The 24859-nt window shown below is 41.7% G+C and overlaps 1 protein-coding gene across 1 annotated transcript in view; it reads right to left on the reverse strand.

Annotated features, from left to right (window-relative positions):
* LOC144783410 (solute carrier family 26 member 6-like) overlaps nucleotides 1-24859 on the reverse strand; it is a 156105-nt gene that overhangs the window by 13274 nt on the left and 117972 nt on the right. Inside the window, exons 12-17 of the mRNA XM_078662400.1 lie at nucleotides 19555-19661; nucleotides 16084-16153; nucleotides 12661-12753; nucleotides 6854-6985; nucleotides 5536-5733; nucleotides 4843-4897 (exon numbers count right to left, since the gene is read on the reverse strand). Coding sequence (XP_078518526.1) covers nucleotides 4843-4897; nucleotides 5536-5733; nucleotides 6854-6985; nucleotides 12661-12753; nucleotides 16084-16153; nucleotides 19555-19661 — 655 coding nt within the window. The remainder of the gene's footprint in view (nucleotides 1-4842; nucleotides 4898-5535; nucleotides 5734-6853; nucleotides 6986-12660; nucleotides 12754-16083; nucleotides 16154-19554; nucleotides 19662-24859) is intronic.

Genomic DNA, 24859 nt, shown 5'->3' on the forward strand with positions numbered 1-24859 from the left:
ATGAGTAATACCAGGCAAAGCTAACCATAAATGGTAATAACTTTAATACATGAAGTCTATAATACTTTCCTCCAGAACCTAAACAATAAATAACATTTATAGAAACTTACATATTTAGAAATTAATAATAAAAATAGCATTTAAGAATATATATACAAAAGAGAAAATAGGTAGGGAGGAAATAAAAGTGTTCAAAATTAAAGTGAACCATAGTAAATATGAACGACAAATTAAATATTCAATAAAATCAGCAAATTAATTACAAATCTTACAAGTAAAAAATCATTCATGGAATTCCAAAATCTATGGAAATGGGAATGATATGTAAACAAACAACGTGAGAATAAAACTGTAAGTGTTATGATGATTCCTGATCAAGGTGACTTGGGAAAATTTTGGTATTCATGCATGTTACTAATAATACCCATATTATAATTTTTGGGTGCAAGCAACAAACTCTATCATTCATAATTCAACTGCTAAACCTAAGGAGGAAGCATATGCTATATCAAGGCTGTGATTGCAATATATACTGTTCCACCATGCTATGTATGATAAATTGTTTGTAAGGCTAAAAGGAAATATAATTTGCTGAAAATGAATGGCTGAACTAAAGTACAAGTTTCCCCTTCATTGCTAAACCTGGCCAGTATTGTAATAAAGTGGTATATAAAAACTATAGAGACATCTTTTTGTAAACATTTAGTTCATTTTAGAGTCAACATTTGAATCATAACTTTGAAAAGCCGAATAGAAATACCTATCTATTAAAGTATCTTCAGAATCATTTCCTTTACCTAAAGCTATTAACTATTTTCATTTCATGCAGAACACTTGGGGGCCTATTAGGATGACGGGTGGACTTTGTCCGCCCGTCATCCTACTGGGGTTTGGAACCGCCCGCCATAACAGCAGGGGTCCCGTGGGGGGTATTAGGATGTGCCCGCCACAGTGGCGGCCACATCCTGCATTTATAGCATTGTGGCGGTCGGTGCTCTCTGCACCGCCCGCCACAATGCTAAAAATGCATTAATGCATTTGCATAGACAAAGCGGCAGGCACAGCGTGGTGCCTGCCGCTTTGTTTATGCAAATGAAGGGGGGTACCACAGGTGCCCCCCGTGTGCACCCCCCACCTCTCTGCAGGCCCCCAGAGTGAAGACCGCATGCCTTTCCGTGGCGGCATCGCCTCCGCGGAGAAGCATCTACACAAGCCCATCATAATATTGCTGGCGGTGTCTATTAGACACCACCACCATATTAAACCTTCTCCATCCCGGTCGCAAGGCGACCGGGGCGGAAAAGCGGCGGACGGTCTTTCCGTCCGCCGCGGTCCCCCCGCCATCCTAATATGGTGGGAGGGAATTCAGGTGCGGATGGCAGGCGGATTGCCCCCGCCAGCCTGGCGGTGGCTACCGCCAGCCTGGCGGGGGCAATCCGCCCGCCATCCTAATGGGCCCTTTGGTGTCAATAATTATCTATTGTATATACAACAAAGTTTTTGAGAAGAATTGTGTCAGAAGTGATAGACTAAAACTTAGGCCAAATACCATTACCGGTTTGATCTGACCAAAACCTATTTAAATGATTTCCCATAGTAATTCTATTTTATTTTAATTCTACAAATCTTGCAAAATGACAGTTTTGTCTACACTATCCAGAGGAACATCTGACAAATTAGGTGATACAATTATAGATTAAACCAATTTTACATATTGATGTCATGAAATTAATCCAAAAGATTAAAGGTGTCTACAAGATGAGCCTACGAACAGATGGTATTATCTTTAACAATTTGAATTATTCTGACCCTTACTCTAGCCTCATTCGAAACCATAAAGCAAACCCTAACTTAAGCTCATGTCTCTAGCTGATGAGCTATTTCTTCTTCCAGAAAATAGAGGTGACATTGCGGCCCTCATTATACTGGACCATTCCACAACTTTCAACACCATCTCCTACCTCATTCTTATCTAACAACTGCACAAAGCAGGCATTCAAGGACCTGCGCTTTGGTGGATTTGCTCCTTCCTGATAGGCCCAGTTCACCTCAGACTGCGTCAAACTCATTGCGGAGTTCCACATGGATCCTCACTCATCCCACTCTGTTCATCCCTACATGACCCCACTCACAGCATAATCCGCGCCCACCGAATCGACATTATATCCAATTCTGGTGACATCCAGCTCATGTCCTCCCTCTTCTACAAGATGCCAAACTCCCGGAGCAATTTCTCCAGCTGCATACTGAAGTTACCAGATAGATGAAACAAACTAACTGCCTCAAGTTCAATACAGACAAGACAGCAGTAGTAATCTCTGGCAAAGACACCTCGTTCTGGGACTTCACCTGGTGGCCTGCCGAGCTCGGACCCACACCCCTACTAGCAACTCACACGAAGGACCTCGGAATAGTAATCGACACAGTGGTGTAATGAAACTTGAGGGAGCCCCCAGCACAGTACAGGAATGCCCCCCTCCGGAGTCGGTCAGGAGCTCACAGGCCAGGATGCTGAGGGTGCCCCCTGGAGCTAAGGGCCCCTGCACTGCGGGGTTGTGGGGGCTTATGTTACGTCACTTAATAAACCACCAACTCACCATGACATGCCAAGTGAACGCAGCCTCTATCTCCTGCTTCCACACACTCAAGATGCTCAAGTAGATCTTCAAATGGCAGCCCACCAACACTCGTAGAACCGTCACCCACGCCTTCAACACCAGCAAGTTGAACTCTGGCAATAGACTTTATGCTGGAATCAATGGTCAACTGAACAGAAAACTCCAGAACATACAAAACTCAGGTGCCAGGCTCACCCTCAACCTCTCACACTGCATTTACATCACCCCGCACCTCGAGGAGCTCCAATGGCTCCCAATTCACAAATGAGCACTCTTCAAACTTCTCACGCACACATACAAATCTTGCACAACAGTGGCCTCACATACCTCAACAACCGCATAAACTTCCATAAACCTACCAGGCACCGTTGCTCAGTCTGATGCCTACTGGAACACACCCCCTGCATACGCAGAACCATATCTGGTAGTTGTGCCGTTTCCTCTCCTCTCCACTCCCAAAGCCTGGAAAGACCTGCCCCTGAACATCAGAGCTGCCTCCTCAGTTCTAGAATTCCCCAAGAAACTTAAGACCTGGCTACTCCACTAGCTCCAACTCTTGCTCGGCCCTTACAGCTTCTGCCTTACTGACAGAACACCCTTAAGGGTAAGCTGTGCGCTACACAAATACGCATAACATCATCAACGGCACTCCAAAACTGCCCACATCTACCACCTGTTTTTTCTAGCAAACGTTTCCGCATATATTGTATTCCTTGTATTATTTTTTTGTGTAAGACAGCAGGTAATGTGAGCTTGCCACTGACATTTAAAAAAAAAACACTTCAAAATGTTTGAGGTGGTTTTTGTACCTTCCACTTGTGTTATGTTAGATGACGGTGTGAGGGTGATAGCCATAGCTATATTGAGAGTGTGGCTCAGGTGTCCCTCATCAATGATCACTAGAGTGATAATTCACCTTGGTCTTCTTTTTATGTAAGATGCTCAAATTTGGGTTAGATATGTGCCTACATCTTATGTGCCTCAAAATGAATGTCACAGTGGCCAAGTGGCCAAATCGAATGGTGATTTCACATGAAATGTTGAACTCCGTCGGATAGGTCACCAATCTATTGACGATCAACACTCTTTTTACCATCATCCTGGATAAAGGTTCATTCTCGTTGTGGAGCTTTGCAGTTCCACCGTGTTGTTGTGTGCGGTGTGCTATGTATTGTATTTTTTGTGAAGCATAACTCCTGTTGGCTGACGTCCGCAATTATGAATGTACACTGTAATTAGCATTGCCATCCTTGTGTCACCCCTTCCGTCCTCACTTGCCTCTACAATATTTGGATGATGGTTCCACATTTTCAGACCACATGTAAATGGACCTACTATACTTTCCTCACAAGTAGTAATTTTGTAAATGTATAATATAACACCCTCAAGGCACACTTCCTTCCCGCATGCAAACGGCCGATTGTGAATTTCAATTTACTTAAGGTGTAGGTCTTCTTGTAGACAGGTAATAAGTAAGGCCCACTTCATTTTTTCTTCTTGTGTTATTTGGGTCCAAATAAATGTATTTCTAGTCTTGATAGGGAAACTTAATATTACTCAAAACATATTTTACAGATATTCTAAAACAAGATTTCAACAGAGAAGACCTCAGGGTCCAAATGGAACTCACCGTAATATTTTCCCAAAATGTTTTCCATTTAGGACCAAACATTATTAGCACATGATAAAGTTCACTGGAAGGTTTAACAGGTAAGGTGAGAGTTTTTGTGGATTGTCCTTTCTTTTCCATCGTGAGTTTTTTGAGGTGCTATTTTTGTAAATAATTTTTCTTGTTTGTAATATCACAAACATGTGTTTCTTTCCTGATTTTCTTGCCATTTCTTAAATCAGGATACAGCGACAACCAATAGATTTCTGTAGGTATTGAATGTGGGTGTTTTTTTGGTAAAGTGTGGAATTATTCTCAAGGCTGTTGGGAAATTGATTTACTGTGCCACATTACAGTTCTCTCGACTAGGGTTTGTGCCAAAAGAAGAATTCCTAAACCCAGGCCAACATTGACATGAAATGGAAACCAACTCTTCCTAGACCTAGCTAAGATGCTTGCCTATCTTTGAGAGCATGTAACTATAAAACACTGTGATAGAACACATATCTTCTGCCTAATACTTAAGTGTTGGGTTTGGCTCTCCCCCGCAGTACTCATCAGGATGCCCCAACAAAACGCTTCTCATAATTTGCATCTGGTGGTGGAATTACCCACCTTGGCCGCCAGAGAGGTACACTTCCACCCCGATCTCATTGAAGTCTGTGAAAATCTGAAGGGAACAGAAAGCAGTGTCAGTGCACAGTGGGGATACACCACAAACTGAAGGTTCATGCAAAATGTAATACTATGTATTGAAAATTAACACCAACACACCACAGGGGTACAACAATCGCTATATTGAGATGACCTAACATTAAATAGTTTTACTCATTAAGTCTGCTTCAGTGAGTTTGTGAGAATTCTAAACTTTGTGTCTGGTACAAACAATTTGCCATGCCAAAGCTATGCCTTAAATACAGGATTATATCTCCCTGCTGAGGGTTATTTCAGTTGCACTATAGGACTGGCCCAAAAGCAAGGAATGATAGCTGGGGAAAGAGCTTTTAATGATTGGCCTGGTCTGTGGAAGAAGGTATTACAATGCTATTAGATTATTCCACCCTCTGATGGTAACATTTTCTAAGTAAACAGAAAGAAATAGAAACATAAGCATTGGGATGTTGAAGTGGAAGGCTTACACCAAACAATTATTGACCAGCTATCCCTTTATTGCTTTAAGTGGTGTAGTCCAACATCTCTAAAGTTCTAATGAGGCTTAGGATTTCTACCTTTGGAGCAAGGACCTGCCTCTTGTTCGCCTCAAGTGCAAGAGAAGTAACAAAAAGGACATATAATTGTTTTACCTACTTTCTTAAACATTTTTAAAGAAACAGTGTCCACGAAGCTGACGGAGGAAATGTCCAATATCAGTGAATGTAAATTTGGTGGCGTCAGACCAAGAGATTCCAGGGTTGGATTCTCATACGTCTTTTGGCGGCACTCAGTTTGGGCTTCTAAATCTGCAGTGCTTTGTGTTGAAATGTCAACATGCATGAATCCATTCTCCTGTAAAAAACATGTAGATAAACATGTAAATTTAGTACTTTTTAGCATAACATTGGGTATTTGTGAGTGAAAAAAAAACACTTAGGGGAATATTATCACGAACTGCGTTAAAATTATCGCCGCTTTAACAGCAGGAAACTGTCGCTAAAGCAGCGATAATGGGCTTGATAATATGCCTTTGTGAATTCCCATAAAAGCCCAGGTTCACACCAGAACCTGGGCTTCTATGGGAATTCACAAGGCCTTGATAATATAGCCCTAAGGCTTTTTTGGTTGGGGTTCCATTTTTTGACAGATCATGGATTAAGAATATGCTAAACTTATCCTGTTCAAGGGTATCAAAGGACACAGTCAGCAAAAGTGACAATCTCAGACACCTGCAGACATCCAAAGGTGTGAACCCTTGCCTTTCCCCTTGTCCCTCAAAAGCTTCCTGTTTGTTGCTTTAAGACTTTGAGAAGTGTAAAGAATCAACCCTATGAAAAAGACCCCTGTTTACATCCACTTGACTGCTAACACATGGGCAGGGCCAGTGCCATAGGCAAAAAAGTGCAGGCCAGCAGTGGCACCTGCTTGCCCAGACTACTTACAAATGATGCCCATGATCCAATCAAGACAGACTGGAATGTTGGGCGGTCAGAAGATTTCAAGACAGGCCTGTGCCCCCTCAGGCCCACGTCCCTTCAGAGGCACTGACCTGTCAGGATATATCACAATTTCCACATACACTGATTCCAGTCTAGCATTTATGTCAGTGCTATATTACTGCGCGGTCAAATTTCCCAATAGAACAATACTGTGGTCCTCGCTAAATTCTCCTTCTACTGTAGAGGTGGAGCTCAATAACAAGTGACTGTCTGACCCGCAACCCTACCAAATCGTCAGCATTAACCAGCTTGCCAGCTCCTATAACTACTTCCCTCCAGACCACTCCACCACTTCTTCTGCTCTCTCCCTTTTCACAATGTTCTGTTGTGTCAGGCACGTTTACCAAGAGCTCCTGCCTGCACATTTCTTGGATGCACCGACCGCCAGTGGTTGAGAAGCGAGTCAAGTTCTCTCGATGTTCATGAATTTTCAGGTTTCGTATCTCTGCTATATTCATAGTAAAATGATGTACCTTCCCCACCATGGTCCTTCCTGTCCTGACTGCTCCTTCTTTCCTGGCCTTCTTTATTACTCTCAGACTTTCTTTCTGCTTCTGTTCAATGGTCTTCTTCTTCTCGATGATTCTGTCGATGTCGACCCCACTCTACAAGGAAGATACAAATGTGGTCAGCAACAAAGGTTTTACATTGATTCCTCAGCTAGGGTTCAAATATTCAGCAGGTTGTCATGTTCCAATATATGAATATCCAACTGAAACACTGTCTGTTGCCTTATAAGTCTCAGTTTCTGCCTTATTTTATCCAACACCTTAAATTGATGGATGCACATTTGCCTAAACATTTATAGCACTTTAGGTCTTTTTACTGAAGCAAGCATTATTCTCAACTGAAATCTGTGACATTTGGTTCTAAACACTCAAATGAGAAACTAGTCCACTTTTCATTGAGCGATCAATAAAGTGATCATGATTCAGACACTTAGGGGCACATGAGGATGGCGGGAGGACTTTGTCCGCCCACCATCCCGTTGTAAAAAGGGACCGCCCGTCATAAGGGCGGGGGTCCTGTGGGTGCCATTAGGATGCGCCTGCCACAGTGGCGGGCGCATCCTGCATTCCTAACATTGTAATGCCTGGAAGTCATGTCATGCACTTCGTTGCACAACATGGCAGGCACCGCACGGTGCCTGCCATGTTGTGCATGGAACGGCAGGTGTGCATCCCCCACCCCCAAGAGTCCCTGAGGGCCCGCAACGGGCCCCCACAAGCAATTACTGCATGCCTTTCCGTGGCGGCATTAAGGCATGCTTCCGTCCTCATGATAATATGGCTGGCGGTGTCTAACAGACACCGTCACCATATAAACTCCTTTTCCGCCCGGTAGGCAATCGGGCGGATTTCCTACTGGTGGAAAACCGGTGGATGGTGGAGGTTTTTGGCGGGCGGATCGCCACCGCCATACGGGGCGGTGGCGATCCGCCCGTTATCCCAATGTGCCTCTTGGTAACAAGCTCACTCCCAGATTTGTCAAACAACATTGTGTTACTTAGCGACAGTGTTAGACCTGGCCCTGATGTTGTGATGGGGAGCTGATGGGTATTTCCAGATCAAAGAGACCAGAGGGAGAACATGGAGAATAGTTTCCTGCACATTTGAAAACTCAGTGGTGGCACGACCGATTGTTTTGTTTCAAGACCTTCAATGAGGCTGCTCTCTTGAATTCCTGAGGTGCTCATTGAGGCTACACTACAGGACATTAGTGTAGTCCAGCTTAGAATTTATACACGTCTCTATTAGTGTTGCATGAAAGTCGGAATTGCTGTAGGAGAGGATGTGTAGAGCTATTTGGCCTAAAAGGCACAATTAAGAAGTTACCACTTATATTGCTATCGTTAAAGACACCTGAGAGTTTGGCAGATTATGCAAATTTGACGGATTATGCAAAGAACGAAGAAGGGGGTGCGGGAAGATGGGATGTAGGATAGAATGACGTGACTGGGAGGAAGGGCCTTACCTCAGATCAACATTCAGGGCCCGATTCACAGAACTAACTTAAGACAAAATCCTAAACTTACTACTTTTGGTATTCACAGAAGTTAGGATTTTGTCTTAAGACAGACTTAAGACAGACTTAAGACAGACTTAAGACAACATCCTAACTTAAGTCTGTCTTAATACCAAAAGTAGTAAGTTTAGGATTTTGTCTTAAGTTAGTTCTGTGAATTGGGCCCATAGTCTTCTTGAAGTTTCAAGACATTTAGGAGTTTATATGGACTGTCTCTACACTAAGAACACATGCTGTATCACAATAATGTGAGGCCTCTGTTTCCGAGCATCTTCACAAGTGGCAACATGTAAACATTAAAGAGGAAGGTTATGTGACTCCTGAGTCTCTGTGTGGCTCCAGGGTGGGAACATGTAAACATATCAGAAGATGATACAAGGACCCATTTCCTTGTATGTGAGACCATGATTTAGTGTCTACTGATGGTTTTCACTTTGACTGCTGTCAACAAGACATTGCCACTAAACTCACTTAGACCTAGCACATTTAGGTACAGCACCTCTTTGAAGTAATATCCTGTCATAGTACAGCAAGTCTGCAGCTAGGTGAGAAACTTTAAAACATCCTCTATGGCGCTAGAGGATGTCTATGCATCATGTAAGCATTGCAACATCTCTAAATGAGGTGCTGGAACATTCTGTTAATGAGAAAAGTTCCAAAGATTTACCACAATCCCTGTGATTGATTGGTAAATTCAAAGTGCCAACCCAAAGAATTTTTCCTAAAGCCAACCTCAAGTAGAGAGCTTTGATAGAAGATCTAATAGGGCAAAGCTAGGTGCACTGCTGGAAGAACAAATATTTTTTTTTTATTCTCTTTTTTTATTGAACAATAGTGATGGTACCGTGGCGGGCCACAAAGTCACATAATAGTATCGTACAATGACAAAGGTAAATAAGCATACACACATCTTAAATGATCTTGACAAACACAAGGAGATGATGGACGGAGCGCTGAAACGTATCGGACATTCACCCCCAGTGACAGATCTGGGTTGAATCCATCATTGTTCTTTAGCTCACTTTGCCACCCCAGTTCAGACACGGTCATATGCAAATCAGTCTTGACCCTGCTCCCTATGCGAACAGCCCATCGCAAACCAAGCCAGGTCTTACCTGAAACAGAAACAAGCATCCTGGGACCGGTTTTGGGGTAACACTCCTCATCAGCCGGGCTAGCCTGAATCCAGTGGCAAAGTTATAAAGGTATACCCTGCCAACTTAGGGCGAACAAAGCAAACACAAGGAGATACTGAACAGAGTGCTGAAACTTTTCATACACTCACCCCAGTCACAGATCTGGGTAGAATCCATCATCGTTCTTTAGCTCACTCCACCAACTTAATATCTTAATTATTTTACCATCTAGCAACTCATGCTCATATTCAATTAGGTAAGGGCGCGTAATTTCAGTGAATTAATACGATGCAATAGCATTGTATAGAACAGTGATTTCTCTTAGTTGAAGTCTACAACTGGGTTGGATGTCACAATGATCAACTTCAAGAATGTTGTTTTGTACAAATATGAGCTCCTCAATATCGACTACCAACATATTGGTATGTAACCATTACAACGAAACTTTTACAACGGACTACTTTTACAACGCAACTTTTACAACGCAGGAACCATTACAACGAACTACCATTACAACGCATTTTTTTACAACGCAATACTTTTACAACGCAATACCTTTACAACGTAAGTATTGGTAAGTATATTATTATAGTAAAAATGTTATAAGTTTGGGTTTTTGGGTAAAGGGGTATTTTTAGGGTTCAGGGTCAGTTTTGGGTTTTCGGGTAAAGGGGTATTTTTAGGGTTCAGGGTCAGTTTTGGGTTTTTGGGTAAAGGGGTATTTTTAGGGTTCAGGGTCAGTTTTGGGTTTTTGGGTTTTTGAGTAAAGGGGTATTTTTAGGGTTCAGGGTCAGTTTTGGGTTTTTGGGTAAAGGGGTATTTTTAGGGTTCAGGGTCAGTTTTGGGTTTTTGGGTAAAGGGGTATTTTTAGGGTTCAGGGTCAGTTTTGGGTTTTTGGGTAAAGGGGTATTTTTAGGGTTCAGGGTCAGTTTTGGGTTTTTGGGTAAAGGGGTATTTTTAGGGTTCAGGATCAGTTTTGGGTTTTTGGGTAAAGGGGTATTTTTAGGGTTCAGGGTCAGTTTTGGGTTTTTGTGTAAAGGGGTATTTTTAGGGTTCAGGGTCAGTTTTGGATTTTTGGGTAAAGGGGTATTTTTAGGGTTCAGGGTCAGTTTTGGGTTTTTGGGTAAAGGGGTATTTTTAGGGTTCAGGGTCAGTTTTGGGTTTTTGAGTAAAGGGGTATTTTTGGGGTTCAGGGCTAAGTTTGGGTTTTTGGGTAAAGGGGTATTTTTAGGGTTCAGGGCTAAGTTTGGGTTTTTGGGTAAAGGGGTATTTTTAGGGTTCAGGGTCAGGTTTGGGTTTTGGGGTACATGGATACAGGGTAAAAATAAATTAAAAATAATATTAAATTAAAATAAATTATATTAATTTTAATTAATTACATAAAAAAATATATTATATAATTACCAATACAAAGATACAGGGTACAAATAAAATAAAAATAATATTAAATTAAAATACATTATATTAAATTTAATTAATTACATTAAAAAAAATATTATATACTTACCAATACTTACGTTGTAAAGGTATTGCGTTGTAAAAGTATTGCGTTGTAAAAAAATGCGTTGTAATGGTAATTCATTGTAATGGTTCCTGCGTTGTAAAAATAGCGTTGTAAAGGTATGCGTTGTTAAAGTATGCGTTATAACGTCATACATCCCAACATATCATCAAGGTAAACAAGAATAAGGATTTATACATTTACTACTCCTAGATCCACATCTATCTGCCTCGACCATGTCTTTGTTGTCAATATTATGAGGTCAATCCAACTGCAGGTCGATTTTTTAAACTTTGATATTACGGTTCAACACCCTCAGTGTGATATACTAGTTTTTGTGAACCTAGCCGTTTGACCGACAGGACACATGCACATGGAACATTGCTTTGCAAGCCCCTTGTGAAGGTGTGCCAGTGCTGCTGGGTGCACTGCAAATTTCCAACAGATGGCAAGGTAGAGGTTTCATCCTTGTTTCTCTGCTCCTGGGTGCACAGAGGTAGGGAGAAGATGATCACACAGCAGGGGAGAGGGAGTACCCAGTTTTCTTCCCAGCAAGAGGGACAACAGATCACCAATAGGTGCCTGGAGAGCATTTGCTTTACTAATTCATGAACCAACAGGTGTATTGATAAAAAGTGAAGAAAAACAGACCTACACACTTAAGAAAGATTATATTAAACGTGAACTTTTGTTCCTCCTCAATACTCAGTAGCTCTTTTAATGTAAATCGTTCAGGGGCAAGGAACACATTTGTATAGTATTTTTAATAGCACCTATCTGTGGGCTCAAAACAATGTTCATTGATTTCTAAGTTCAGAATTCCTAATACACATTTTTAAACTGGGGGTAGAGAGCTGTATGAAGACAGTAATCAGTTAGAGCTCCTACATTAGCTGACCCCATCCATGGAGGTGCTCAATTCTGCCTGAACTGTTAAAGGTGGACCAGTGACCGCTCTGTGAGGCAAAGTCTGCAACATTTATGCCATACTCTGTCTAAGAACACTACCTAAACAGAGACCTTCAACTCCAGCCTAAGACCACAATTTACACCGCACCCAGCTGGAGAACACAGAGATTGTATGGACTATTCCTTGGATGTTTCTGTCCACGGTAAAGAGGCCCATTAGGCAGATGAGCCATGCCCCCTTGAGACCTGAAAGAAGGAGCTGTAGATGGGAGACCAAACCAGAGCATCAAGAACGAGTGTTGAAGTTTAGTCTGCTTTCAAGTTCATTCGTTTACAAGGGAAGTTCTCACCATTTCTGAGGGATAGGGCGAGTTGAGCTGCCCAGGTAGGTAACATCTCCATGAACATTTGCATCTATGAGCAATATACTTGTTTGTCCCTCCTTACTCTACACATTCAATTCTCATAGCAAGTTCCACATCACAGAAATTCACAACACTCCATTTTCCCAGGTGACATATGAGTATTTACTTACAGATGGAGCTGCTCTTTGCAGCTCTGGGAAAGCAATTGGACATTCAACAAAGTTCAAACAAAAGCAAGCAACACAATGTTGTAATGTGACAAAGCTTCCATTGGACCCTGTCCATGAACTCTACCACCTCAGCTCTCTGTCTCCTAAATCCCTCCTCTACCGTATAACTGTTACCTTTTCCTTCAGAGCCTCTGAGTACCTCTCAGCATTGGCGTAATACACCATCGCTGAAGAATGGAAAATCTTCACACCGGGAATTTCTCTGACCTGAAAGAAAATACAGAGAAGAATTGTAGCAGTCAATGAGGTGTCATAAAGATGACATTTCTTTATTTCTAGTTATGTACTAATCATTATATAGATTCCATTCTTCAACAGCCACCATCCAGTCATCAACAGCAACAGTCTACTCACAAGTTCTATATCAATATCAACATTCCATTCTTCAAAACCAACATTTCATTAATCAATACCTATATAACAGTCCTTTATGCAACCTTTGCATTTATAAGTTCCAACATTTCCTTTATCAGCATTCCTTTTATCAGGATCAACATTCTGTTCATTGAATATAAACATCCCTTTCATGAACACCAACATTCCGTTCACCAATATCTACACTGCATCCATCAACACAGGCCTTGGATTCATAAGGATCAATATATAATTCAACCAGACCCAATAATTATCAGTACATTCACTTCATTAGTCCCAGAATTCCATTCTTTGCTACTAACATGTCCTTCAACAATACCTATATTATAATTCTTAGTGCCACCTTTGCATTTATAGGTTTCAACCTTTCTTTTATCAGTGTCAATATTCATATTATCACTCTATTTATGAACATAAACATTCTATTTACGAATACCAACATTCCATTCATTAATATCTACATTTCATCAATCAATACAGGCATTTCATTTGTAAGGATCAACTTTCAATTCACCAGACCAATAATATCATTCCATTCGTCAGTACCTCCATACCATTCTCAGTATTAGAAGAATTTCTCAAGTCTAGGGGCCCGATTCACAGAACTAACTTAAGAGAAAATCCTAAACTTACTACCATTTTGGTATTCACAGAAGGCACTCACTCATTTCGGTATTCATAGAAGTTAGGAGACCTAACTTCAGGACTCCTAAATGCCTTCTGTGAATACCAAAAGTCTTAAAGTTAGGATTTTTCTCAATTTAGGAGTAGTAAAGTTAGGAGTCCTAACTTTAGGACTCCTAAACTGAGATAAATCCTAACTTTAAGACTTTCGGTATTCACAGAAGGCATTTAGGAGTCCTAAAGTTAGGAGTCCTAACTTTACTACTAATAAACTGAGAAAAATCCTAATTTTAAGACTTTCGGTAATCACAGAAGGCATTTAGGAGTCCTAAAGTTAGGACTCCTAACTTCTGTGAATACCGAAATGAGTAAGTGCCTTCTGTGAATACTAAAATGAGTAAGTGCCTTCTGTGAATACCAAAATGGTAGTAAGTTTAGGATTTTGTCTTAAGTTAGTTCTGTGAATCGGGCCCTAGTATTTCAGCACTTTGTCAAACATTCCATACATAAATACCAACATTCAGTTAATCAGAAATAACTCTCCATCTGTCAATATCATTAACTGCAAAGAGTCCATGGTCCTAGCTTATAGACTCGAACATAGAGGCTTTAAGGTGTTTTCCAAAGAGCAGGCAGTTTGCCGAATGTTCAATGATTGATGGAGAAAGGACTGGACCTGGCGAACTTTTACCCTATAAGATCTGGTTTTTATGAGTTCATTTATAATTGGTGGATTGCTGGTTAATTAGGAGACCTGAGGTGACTGGAAGAAGGTTAGTTTCTCCATTGCATCAGAGCAGCCAACAAAATGTATTGTAAAGACATTGTGTACCACTGTGAATTATTTTTTTTGTTTAAATATTTTTAATCCTCTATGGATTATTAGTCAATCTCCCAAGCAATTAACTTGGAATCTGACCAGATTCTTCTAAAAGCAGGTTTTCAGAAGACGGGGCCATTCAGAGCACAGACAGTTGAAATATAATGCCCTTAGTCAATGAATTTGGTTGCAGAGCAAAAGTAATATCTCAGTCACATAACATGTTTAGGTCTTTTTAACAGAAAAAAAGAAAACCAACACATATGTTGATCAAGGCTGTGCCAGATTCGGGTAATTTGCTTTTGTGCAATTACACAAAATTTCAGAAAAATTTACATAAAATGTTTGAGGCCGATTCACAGAACTAACTTAAGACAAAATCCTAAACTTACTCCTTTTAGTATTCACAGAAGTTAGGATTTTGTCTTAAGTTTGTTTTAAGTCTGTCTTAAGACAAACTTAAGACAAAATCCTAACTTCTGGGAATACCAAAAAGAGTAAGTGTAGGATTTTGTCTTAAGTTAGTTCTGTGAATCGGGCCCAATGTCACGAATGTTGAGTAATTCACACACACACACACATGCGCAGACACACATGCCTACAAGTATTTTAATAATTCAATATGACCTAGGTAGAGACAAAGTTCCTTGCATGAGTGTTTTAAATGTTCAACCATGGCAATGTTTGGCATTATCTTTCTGTCCTGCCCTACGGTTTTCCCACTTGGCCACGCAATCCATGTGTCCAATGCAGCTATTCCATGTTTTTGCAGAGACGTTCGACGGGTCTAACTTCTGCCAACTGGGGTTGTCCCCCATCGATGGCCATAGCTGATTAATGCCCCATCATGCCTGGCATTGGGAGACTGACAGATTGTGACAGAGGGACTCTAGCCTCAGGGGAACATCTAGGTATCTGCCTTCTTGTTGGCATCCCACAGGGGAAAAGTTAATGGGACGCTGCTATAAATCTGCGTAGCGGTTTGTTGGGCAGGGAGAATGTTCATCTCTTCCCTCCCAACATAATTTTTACTATAGTCAGTAGTGAACCTCTTAAGGTAAGGTAACCTTCGTCTGAGCTGCGCCTTTCTAGTGCCCCCCCATGTGGACAGACGGGGCCGATTCACAGAACTAATCTGACAAAAAATCCTAAATTTACTACTTTTGGTATTCACAGAAGACATTTAGTAGTCTTAAGTTAGGATTTTGTCGTAAGTTAGCATTTTGTCTTAAGACAAACTTAAGTTTAACTTAAGTTTAACTTAAGACAAAATCCTAACTTAAAACAAAATCCTAATTTAAGACAAAATCCTAATTTAAGACTACTAAATGCCTTCTGTGAAAACCAAAAGTAAAATGTTTAGGATTTTGTCTCAGAGTAGTTCTGTGAATCGGCTCCAAAGAGATTAAAGGGCTGATTTAGATTTCGGCAGACAGGTTACTCTATCACAGAGGTGACGGATATCCCAGGGGATTTATATTTCAGCGGACGGGATATCTGTCACGGTTGTGACAGATAAACTCGTCTGCCGAGATCTAAATCCCTGAGTCATTTGGTAACAAAGTTACTCCCCTTACCAGCATAAGAGCCCAGGAAGATGCACTCTGGCCTCACACACAAAGCTACATTTTATTTACAGAGATTTAAACCTTAGGCGGATAAGCACACATTTTATATCAAGCTAACAGATTCCAGTGTAACTTTTCCTCCAGTTTTACCTGCTGGTACTTCGTTACATCCTTGTAGATGTCTGTTTCACCCACCTGGCCCAGTATGGAATAATGAGGTCTAAAGTAGAGAAAGTGGAATGAAACAATGAAAAAAGGATCTGCGAAATATGATTATCAATTGAAATTTAAATGATCTCACTGATGAAGGAATCTGGCTCTGAGCCCGGAAAATACAGACCTAAATATAAGACTAACAAACTTCATTCAGCAAGTGTAACAAAATTTTAAGCAAAAGAGGTCTGTTAACGCTTCCCCCCTATCTTTTTAATTACATAATGCACTTTACAACACATTCCAAATCTCTAGGGAGGTCGAAATGAATAGAACATGCGTAGTACCCCTAAGTATATTGGGTTGTTTTTACTTGTACGAAATCATAGATAGTGGGACTAACACAAAAGGGGTGAAGAGTTTTGCACATTATGTTTTAAATTTCCCCGTCTTTCTCTTTTCTCTTGTGTTTTATTTCTTTTTAAATGCTATGGAATAAGGAGGATTTGGATGTGAAAGATCACTATTTTTATTACGGCTGTTCAATTGATCGTTTCTGTGTCCTCATTTTAACAGTTTGTATATAACGTGAACTCATAATCTTCTTTTAAAGATATTTGTTTTATATCTAAATAAAGACTTATTTCATTTGATGAAGGAAAATGGCAAAAGTCCCTTAAATCATTGAGTTTGTTTTTCATGACTTAAGATCCAGTGAAAGTGTAATGACTGATTTAAAGAATAATGTGAATGTCCCTGAATCCTAGGGCCAGATGTACGACCCTTTCATTTAGTGCCGCGCAATTTGCGACACATTGCGAGTCGCAAATTGCGAAGCGCTAAATGAAATGTACAACAGTGTGTTTACACTGTTTTTGCAATTCCCAATGGGGTCGCAAATTGCGAGGCTCGTTAATATTAATGAGCCTCTCGCAATTTGCGAGCACACTGTGAATGTCAGCACTCCCAGGGATGGTGGCCTGCTGGAGTCAGCAGACCACCATGTCTGGGACTGATTTTTGATAAAGTAGCTTTTTTTTTTTTTTTTTAATGCTGCCCATCTTTCTTTCAGGAAAATGGGATGCATTTAAAAAAAATTAAAATAAACTTTTTTGTTTAATTTTGTAAGGGCGGCCCACCCTTAAAAAATTATTTTGCATGCATTTGCAAAGGGGAAGGGACCCCTTCCCCTTTGCAAATGCATTACCACCTACTTGAAGTAGGTGGTAGTACACTGTTTTGAGACTCGCTATTTGGAAGGGAACGCCCCTTCCAAATAGCGAGTCGCAAAACCTATTAAGCGAGTCACAAAATAATTACGACTTACCAAATAGGCTTTGTACATGGCCCAATATGTTTTTGCATGCGCAAATGGTTTCACAAACCCGTTTGCGAATGCAAAAATGGGTTGCACATCTGGCCCATAGTCTTATGTAGTTTTTGAGGATGTCTCAAAAACATCACAGAGTATGTGTGGAAATGTGCCAATAGTGTACATTTCTAAGCGTGTGTGCATCTGCACCTGTCCAGGGAGTGAGCGAACTTGGGCTGAGGACATGACAGCAAGAGTCCAAGACTGCTTCAGCTGCGAGATTCAAGGATGCTTCCATTGGACTACCAAACATGTGGAGAAACACTTGACGAAAGCTGAAAGCATGCACACTACTCTGCACATTGCATGTGCACGCAGCAAGGTCACTGTGTGAAGCGGGCACATGTCTTCGCTTTGGTGTCATGGTGTGAGCAAACTGAAGGTGGAGTGAGCAAACATGCTGGACACCACACAGAAGGAAAGTGAAACTGAGGTAGGTTTTTTCAAAGCAACTGAATCTGTGCAGTCGAACACTAGACTTTCAGTCAAGTGGACAACCAATGAGAACATATGGCACATTTGAGAATCTTAGAAATCATTCACATGGGATGATTTTATGATTAGTGTGCCATAAACAAGTAGAAGCTTGGGAAACCTAGTCTCGAACATGGATTCCCCCTTTCTCCTGATCTGGTCAAGCATCATGGTGGAGCCCTGATGGATTTTACTCTTCGCAGATCCAAGTAATAAGAAAGCGGTGGACGGTTGGAAGGAGTCCTGGTGGACTTTACTCTTCGCAGACCCCAGTAATAAGAAAGCGGTGGACGGTTGGAAGGAGTCCTGGTGGACTTTACTCTTCGCAGACCCCAGTAATAAGAAAGCGGTGGACGGTTGGAAGGAGTCCTGGTGGACTTTACTCTTCGCAGATCCCAGTAATAAGAAAGCGGCTGAAGGTTGGAGGATTGTTAAAGGCAACCTTCATTTTTCAGGGTTAATTATGGGCTAATTTGACTGATGGCAGGTTACCTCGCTCAAGGAATTATTAGTTTCTGGGAGATCCCTGAAATTTAGGCATATGTTCAATTTTTCGTGGCGTACATGGTTTGCGTTGTACCTAGTCACATAAGAGAGAATGTAAGCACATAACCATTGTCTTTTTCCTGGTACCAGGTCATCTCTGGCTTGTCATATGTACCATTAGCTTCTATGTGACAAAGGTCTTGACTCACATCACCTGTTATTTTTGGGATTTGATATATTTGGGTTGATAATACTGTTTAGTTTGGGATATGTTCAGCTCTCGAGCAGCTTACTGACCACTGATCTACACTGGTCATGAGCACACAGATAATGACCAATAGTTTATTGCGGCCATTAAAAATGATTAAGGGTTCATAAAGAACTGATGACGAACTTCGAGGCCAACAACCAAGTGTTATGCAATTGTCACCAGAATTCCAAGATTACATTTTGGGACAAGTTGCTCATTATTTATGTTATTATACTACATAGTTTAATATGGATTAGTGGAGCAGGAAAATATATGTTTACTGAAGGCCCTAGCTACTACATTTGGAGGTATGTTAAATATAACTATTTATGTTAGCCGATGGGGCAGTTTTACTGTTTTAAAACCATATTCTGACCCTCAGAGTGATCTTTATAGAGGATCTCTGCAAGTTCAGCTAGCAATGGGCAGATGATCACAGACACTGAATTGTTTTGTTTTATGCACATGCCAATCGATTGGGTGCTGATGGCATTAAGGGTGCCAATTAAACTGACCCACTTGCTATGATGCTTAGACTATTTTAAGGCACAATCTTGGAGAGCAACTAATGGAAATGGAAAGGAGTTGGAGAACTCTGGACTTCCCGCTGTTTGGTCTCCATACTCCTCCTGAGTGATGTAATACCCACATATTACAGAGCATGATCACTGCCTGCACTCTCCAATTTCAATATCAAACCTATACATCAAGGGGTAGATTTGCAAGCCCCTTGCACCACTTTTGCGTCACTTTTCCCATGTTAAAAGTGACGCAAAAGTGGCACAAGGGGCTTGTAAATCTGTCCCCAGGTGTATATGGACGAATGTGACTAAAGTGGAACAGCGAGCAATCACAACACGGCCCAATCAGAAACAGTGCAACTCACAGCTGTGTCCGGACAACAACAGTGAGCAGCGCAAATATCACCGAGACTGCCAGCCCCAGGTCCAGGTTCAGCAGGAGAGTGGCTGCAAAGGTAGTGAGCCAGATCAGCTGAAACAGAGAAGAAACACACAAGCTTGAGACCAGAGGCTAGCAACTCAATTCACTACAAGAAACTTTCAGAGAAGAATCAACGCTACCTCAGGCATTCCTCCAAAGATCATGCATGCGTCATCCCATATTTCACTGCAAACAGCAGCTTAGTGTGGGTGGGGTTTGTTGCCTAAGAAGTTCAACTTGATGGTAATTTGCGCCCACTAGTAGCAAAATCGCTATTCCTAAGTGGTTCTTGCATTGCATTTAAGGAATCGCAAATTGCGATTCCTTAAATGCAATCGCAATTTGAGAAATCACAATTAATAGCGAATTCTCAAATGCGAGTGCCTTGAACCTTGATGCATCGCCAATGCCCTTTTTGCTGGCGCAAACAGCCGACTTTTTCGAATCGCACCGTTTGCGCTCGCAAAAATGGTTGGTGCATGTGCCGGTTGGTGAATTGTAAACCAATCCACAATTTCCAGGATAATCACTGTGTAAATTGCTCCAAATTAATTCCATGTAAATTAATCTCACCCAGAAATTCTAAAAACCATTCATGGATGTGCCTTCTATGAAACAGTATTCTCTTCCCTGGAATTTTTTTGAACAACCTAATTAAATTGCCAGTGTTTTATTTCTATTTTTGTCTTGAACTGCAGATTGTGTTATTAGTGGATAAACCAAACTTTACCTTCTACAGCAATGTAACAAATAAAAAGACGTATGATGATTCCTTGAATTTTCTTTATTGCAGTAGCTCTTGCACCCTAAAGTATCCAAATTCCTTTGAAATCATAGGTTTGTTGATGACCTCACTAGGGGTATTGCTTGGATGGGGTACTGATGTACTTGATGGTGTGATTAGGTCCGAGCTTATGTACCTGTGATGTCGGCTCTTCCCATCATTCTGAAGAAGAGTTCACTAAGCGTTGGATTGTTCACCGACTAATAGCGAACATGAGATGGGTTTCGACCATTGTGAGACAGTTTAGTTTTATTCTGATGTGATGTGATGTGTTGCTGGAATGGTACTCCGGCTCAGCGAAAGAGGAATCTCTGGTTGAGACAATGGTGTAGGTGGTTGGCTGAGGAATAATGGGGTGACGCTATCATCTGTGGGATTATGACAGAATGTTTCTGTATCAGTCTCCCTTCTTAAAGATAACAATACCGCAGTGCTATGAAGCCTCGTCAGCCTGGGATAGCCGGCCTCTAGGCTAGTGCGTACAGCCTCTAGTTTGGGGACTAGTACGCAGTCGTAAGGGGGCTACCTTCATCACCCTTAGTGCACTGCATGTTCGAGCAGCACCCGGTGCTAGATCATTTGTAGACAACCTGGTTCTCGGTCAGGGTTTAATAAGCAGCACAGCAGCTACTTCGCTGCAACCTTTAGAGAGCCATCCTCAGAGAAAAGCTTTTATCTCCTCCCGTGGGTGCCTGCCCTCCTCCCCACGGACCACCCTGGTGTCCCTCAGCCACAGGCCAGCGGGAGGGCCAGTGAGAGGCAACAGCGAAACATAACTTGGGGGTCCCCCTGCGAACTACATGGAGGATCCCCCCTCTGGACTCAGTCAGGAGCTCTCAGGCCAGCGTACTTTGTTGAGGGGGGCCCTTGGAGCTCGGGCCTCCCAGCACTGCGGGGCCTATGTTATGCGACTGGTGAGAGGCTGCCTCCACTATGTGCACGCCATGGGGCCCTCCCCTTCCTGCCCTATGCCGCCAGGTGCAGCGATGGGGGAACGGTTCCTAAAGGAAATTTGAGAAAGTTTGGTTATTTGCTTTCATTAACTATGGGTATTTATTTGCTGTTAGTGCCCTGGGAGGGAGTTCCATAGTTGTAAACCATTGTTCTTAATCTCACTTCATTGGTTGAAATGTAGCATCTGTACCGGTTGCCAATTAAAGAGTTTTACCTATGTGGGCACCGGAGAGCAGTCACACACCAAAAAACAAAAATTGTTACCAGCTAACTGTGCTGCCTTGGCTGGGAGGGCTGGGGCAGTATCGATTACCTTTCAGGCTGCTATATTCAAATGCTCCCACACATCTCAGGGTGCTGAACATTGCAATCCTGGGCACTTCCAAAGTTTCCAAACAGTAAGGGATAATTTTCCAGAGTCCAGGGTACAGACAGGAGTAGTACACAGGCTCAACTACTCTCAAGACAAGTCTCTAAGATAGGATCCAGTTGTCACTGGTCTGCTGGTTCTTCTTTAGAGATGCCCTTCTTGTCCTTTACGTGCTGGCACCACAGAAGGCCTGCTGGTCTGACACACAAGAAGCACTCACAAACCATATATAATCTAGTCTGGTTTTAAGCTTTCACTAAGAATTACACTACTGCTGGACACTAGTATTGCTTAAAATACAAAAAAGAAAGCACGAGAGGTTTGTCTTGAAAACACACGTGGTTATTTTCTTAGTCAGTGCCTCACCCATGCACACAAAGCACTCCACGACAATGTCCCCGAATACCTCAACAACCGCCTCTCATTCTACACCCCCACTCGCCAGCTACGCTCTGCCAGGCTCGCCCTCGCCACCGTCCCACGGATCCGCAGAACCACCACCGGAGCAAGATCATTCTCCTACCTGGCAGCCAAAACATGGAACTCCCTCCCCGCTTCACCTTCAGGAAACACCTCGAGACCTGGCTCTTCGAGCAGTAGCGACAACCCCCCCCCAGCGCCTTGAGACCCACACGGGAGAGTAGCATGCTCTATAAATGTACTGATTTATTGATTGATTGATTAGGGGCGAAAAGCAGAATACCCTAATGGCACTCATATTTGGGCATTAATGACAGAACATAAAACCTCTGGACGACCATTTAGTCTTTATGTAAATGTTCATTTAAAAATAATGACAATGCCACTTTATTCTCTTTAAAAAATGTGGGCGTGTCAATTTCACACTGAAAACACACCTACGCCTGCTGTTTGTACGTTTATGTTTTCAGGACGCTAAAATGCAAAGAAATGTTTTTTTGTATACCCAATTAGGTGTGGTTTTCTGGCTGTTTTAAAAATTGAAAATAATCAGTGTATATTCATGCAGAAATGCTGTTTGTTACAACTGTAGATCGCACCCATGGGTGTAAAAACCTGTGTGAATGTAGTTCTTTATTCATATCTTGCATGCGCTTTGTCAGGGGTGTCGACTGACAACAGACGACAATGCAATCTCGACATTCAAGGCACACAAACAATTATAAATGCAGCCTAATTACACTTGTGAATAATTGTTTGTGTGCTCTGAATGTTCTCTGCCTTTTTATCTACTGTTACTTCCCTTTGTGAATTAAGCTCAAAATGCCCTACTATCTATTAGTAAAAGTGCAAAGCGCATGTAAGAGTATGTAAAAAGCATCGCAGGAGCACTCTTTTACATACAGTCGACTGCGTTCATGAATCGTCTCTTTTAAGTCAGCTCATCATTAACAAGATGTCTCATTCGGTCAATTAAAAACCATCCTTTGTTGAAAACCTTGGGTCCGATTCACAGAACTAATCCGAGACAAAATCCTAAACTTACTACTTTTGGTATTCACAGAAGGCACTTACTACTTTTGGTATTCACAGAATGCACTTACTACTTTTGGTTAATCTTACTACTTTTGGTTAAACTACCTACTTTTGGTATTCACAGAAGGCATTCAGTAGTAGTAAAGTTAATTTACTACTACTGAATGCCTTCTGTGAGTACCAAAAGTAGTACGTTTAACAAAAAGTCATACGTTTAACCAAAAGTAGTACGTTTAACCAAAAGTAATAAGTGCATTCTGTGAATACCAAAAGTAGTAAGTTTATGATTTTGTCTCAGATTAGTTCTGTGAATCGGTCTCCTTGTTTTTTCTTCATTAGGTCTCTCCTGGCAATGCAGCACATGTGCTGCTCGCTCGGCGAGACCTATAGTCAGAGAGTAGATTTCTGGAGGGGACTTGAAGCCCCACCCCTCTTTTTCATTGTCTGGCGTCACCATGTATGCTAAACGGTGGCCTGCCATTGGAAATGGGGTTTTGTACTCGCTGCCCTTTCTCCTTTTCAGACGGCCCATCCGGACTGGCTTGTCTGATTTGCGGCTGTCGCAAAGCAATTTCTTGTCTTTATGGGGGCCATCTATTTTCACTCAGCCCTGTGTTTATGTGCTTTCACTTAAAGTGAAAGTGAAAGTGCGATGCATATATAAACAATCAGCTGAGTAAAAACAGATGGCGAGTGCTTGTTACTGAGTGAGAAAGTGCAAGGATTCCAGTTGTGCATGAGATAGCAGCAGATAACTTTGACTGTCAGTGACAGGAAGCTCGCATCACTTTTGCAATGCAACCCAACAGAAACGAATGAGTTATTTCACTGGAGCCAAAACGCACAGCAGCTAGAAAAGCCCCAGCCTTATTCACATGGAAGGGGTTTTGGGAGACAAGGGTACCCCGATATGTGAACTCCATAGATGATTTATAGATGTTATGAGGAGTTCATGTTGTGAGGGTCCCTTCCTGCACAAAAACAATCTCCCCATGAGGCAGGCATCCTTGCACCATGGTGCAAGGGTGCCTGCTCTGGCGCATGGCAGCTGTTTGTGCGACAGCTCAGGGAAGAGCAAAGGAATGCGATCTATTATTGTAAATATGTCGCATTCCTGTGCTCTGGAAGTGCTGCAGCGTGGCGCAGCCAAAGGGCTTGCGTTACGGCACTTCCTCGTAAATCTGCCCCTAAGTTCACACCTGAAGTCTAAGGGCCCGATTCACAAAAGTAATCTGAGGCAAAATTCTAAACTTACTACTTTTGGTATTCACGGTAGGCATTTAGTAGTAGTAAAGTTAAGAATACTAACTTTACTACTACTAAATCCCTTTTGTGAATGCCGAAAGTCGTAAAGTTAGGATTTTGTCTCAGTTTAGTAGTAGTAAAGTTACGAATCCTAACTTTACTACTACTAAATGCCTTCTGTGAATACCAAAAGTATTACGTTTAGGATTTTGTCTTAGATTAGTTCTGTGAATTGGCCCTTCTATTCAGACCTAAAGTCTAACTTTACTAATAGTAAAGTTAGACTTTTGGTCTAAGTTTGGACCAAAAGTCTAACTTAGACCAAAAGTCTAACTTTAGTAGTAGTAAAGTTAGACTTTTGGTCTAAGTTAGACTTTTAGTCTAAGTTTACCTCGGTGAATCAGGCCCTACGAAAGCAATGGTCCTGCTAGACACGATTTA

Source organism: Lissotriton helveticus, chromosome 9 (genome assembly GCF_964261635.1).
Source record: "Lissotriton helveticus chromosome 9, aLisHel1.1, whole genome shotgun sequence".
In the NCBI taxonomy this organism is placed as follows: domain Eukaryota; kingdom Metazoa; phylum Chordata; class Amphibia; order Caudata; family Salamandridae; genus Lissotriton; species Lissotriton helveticus.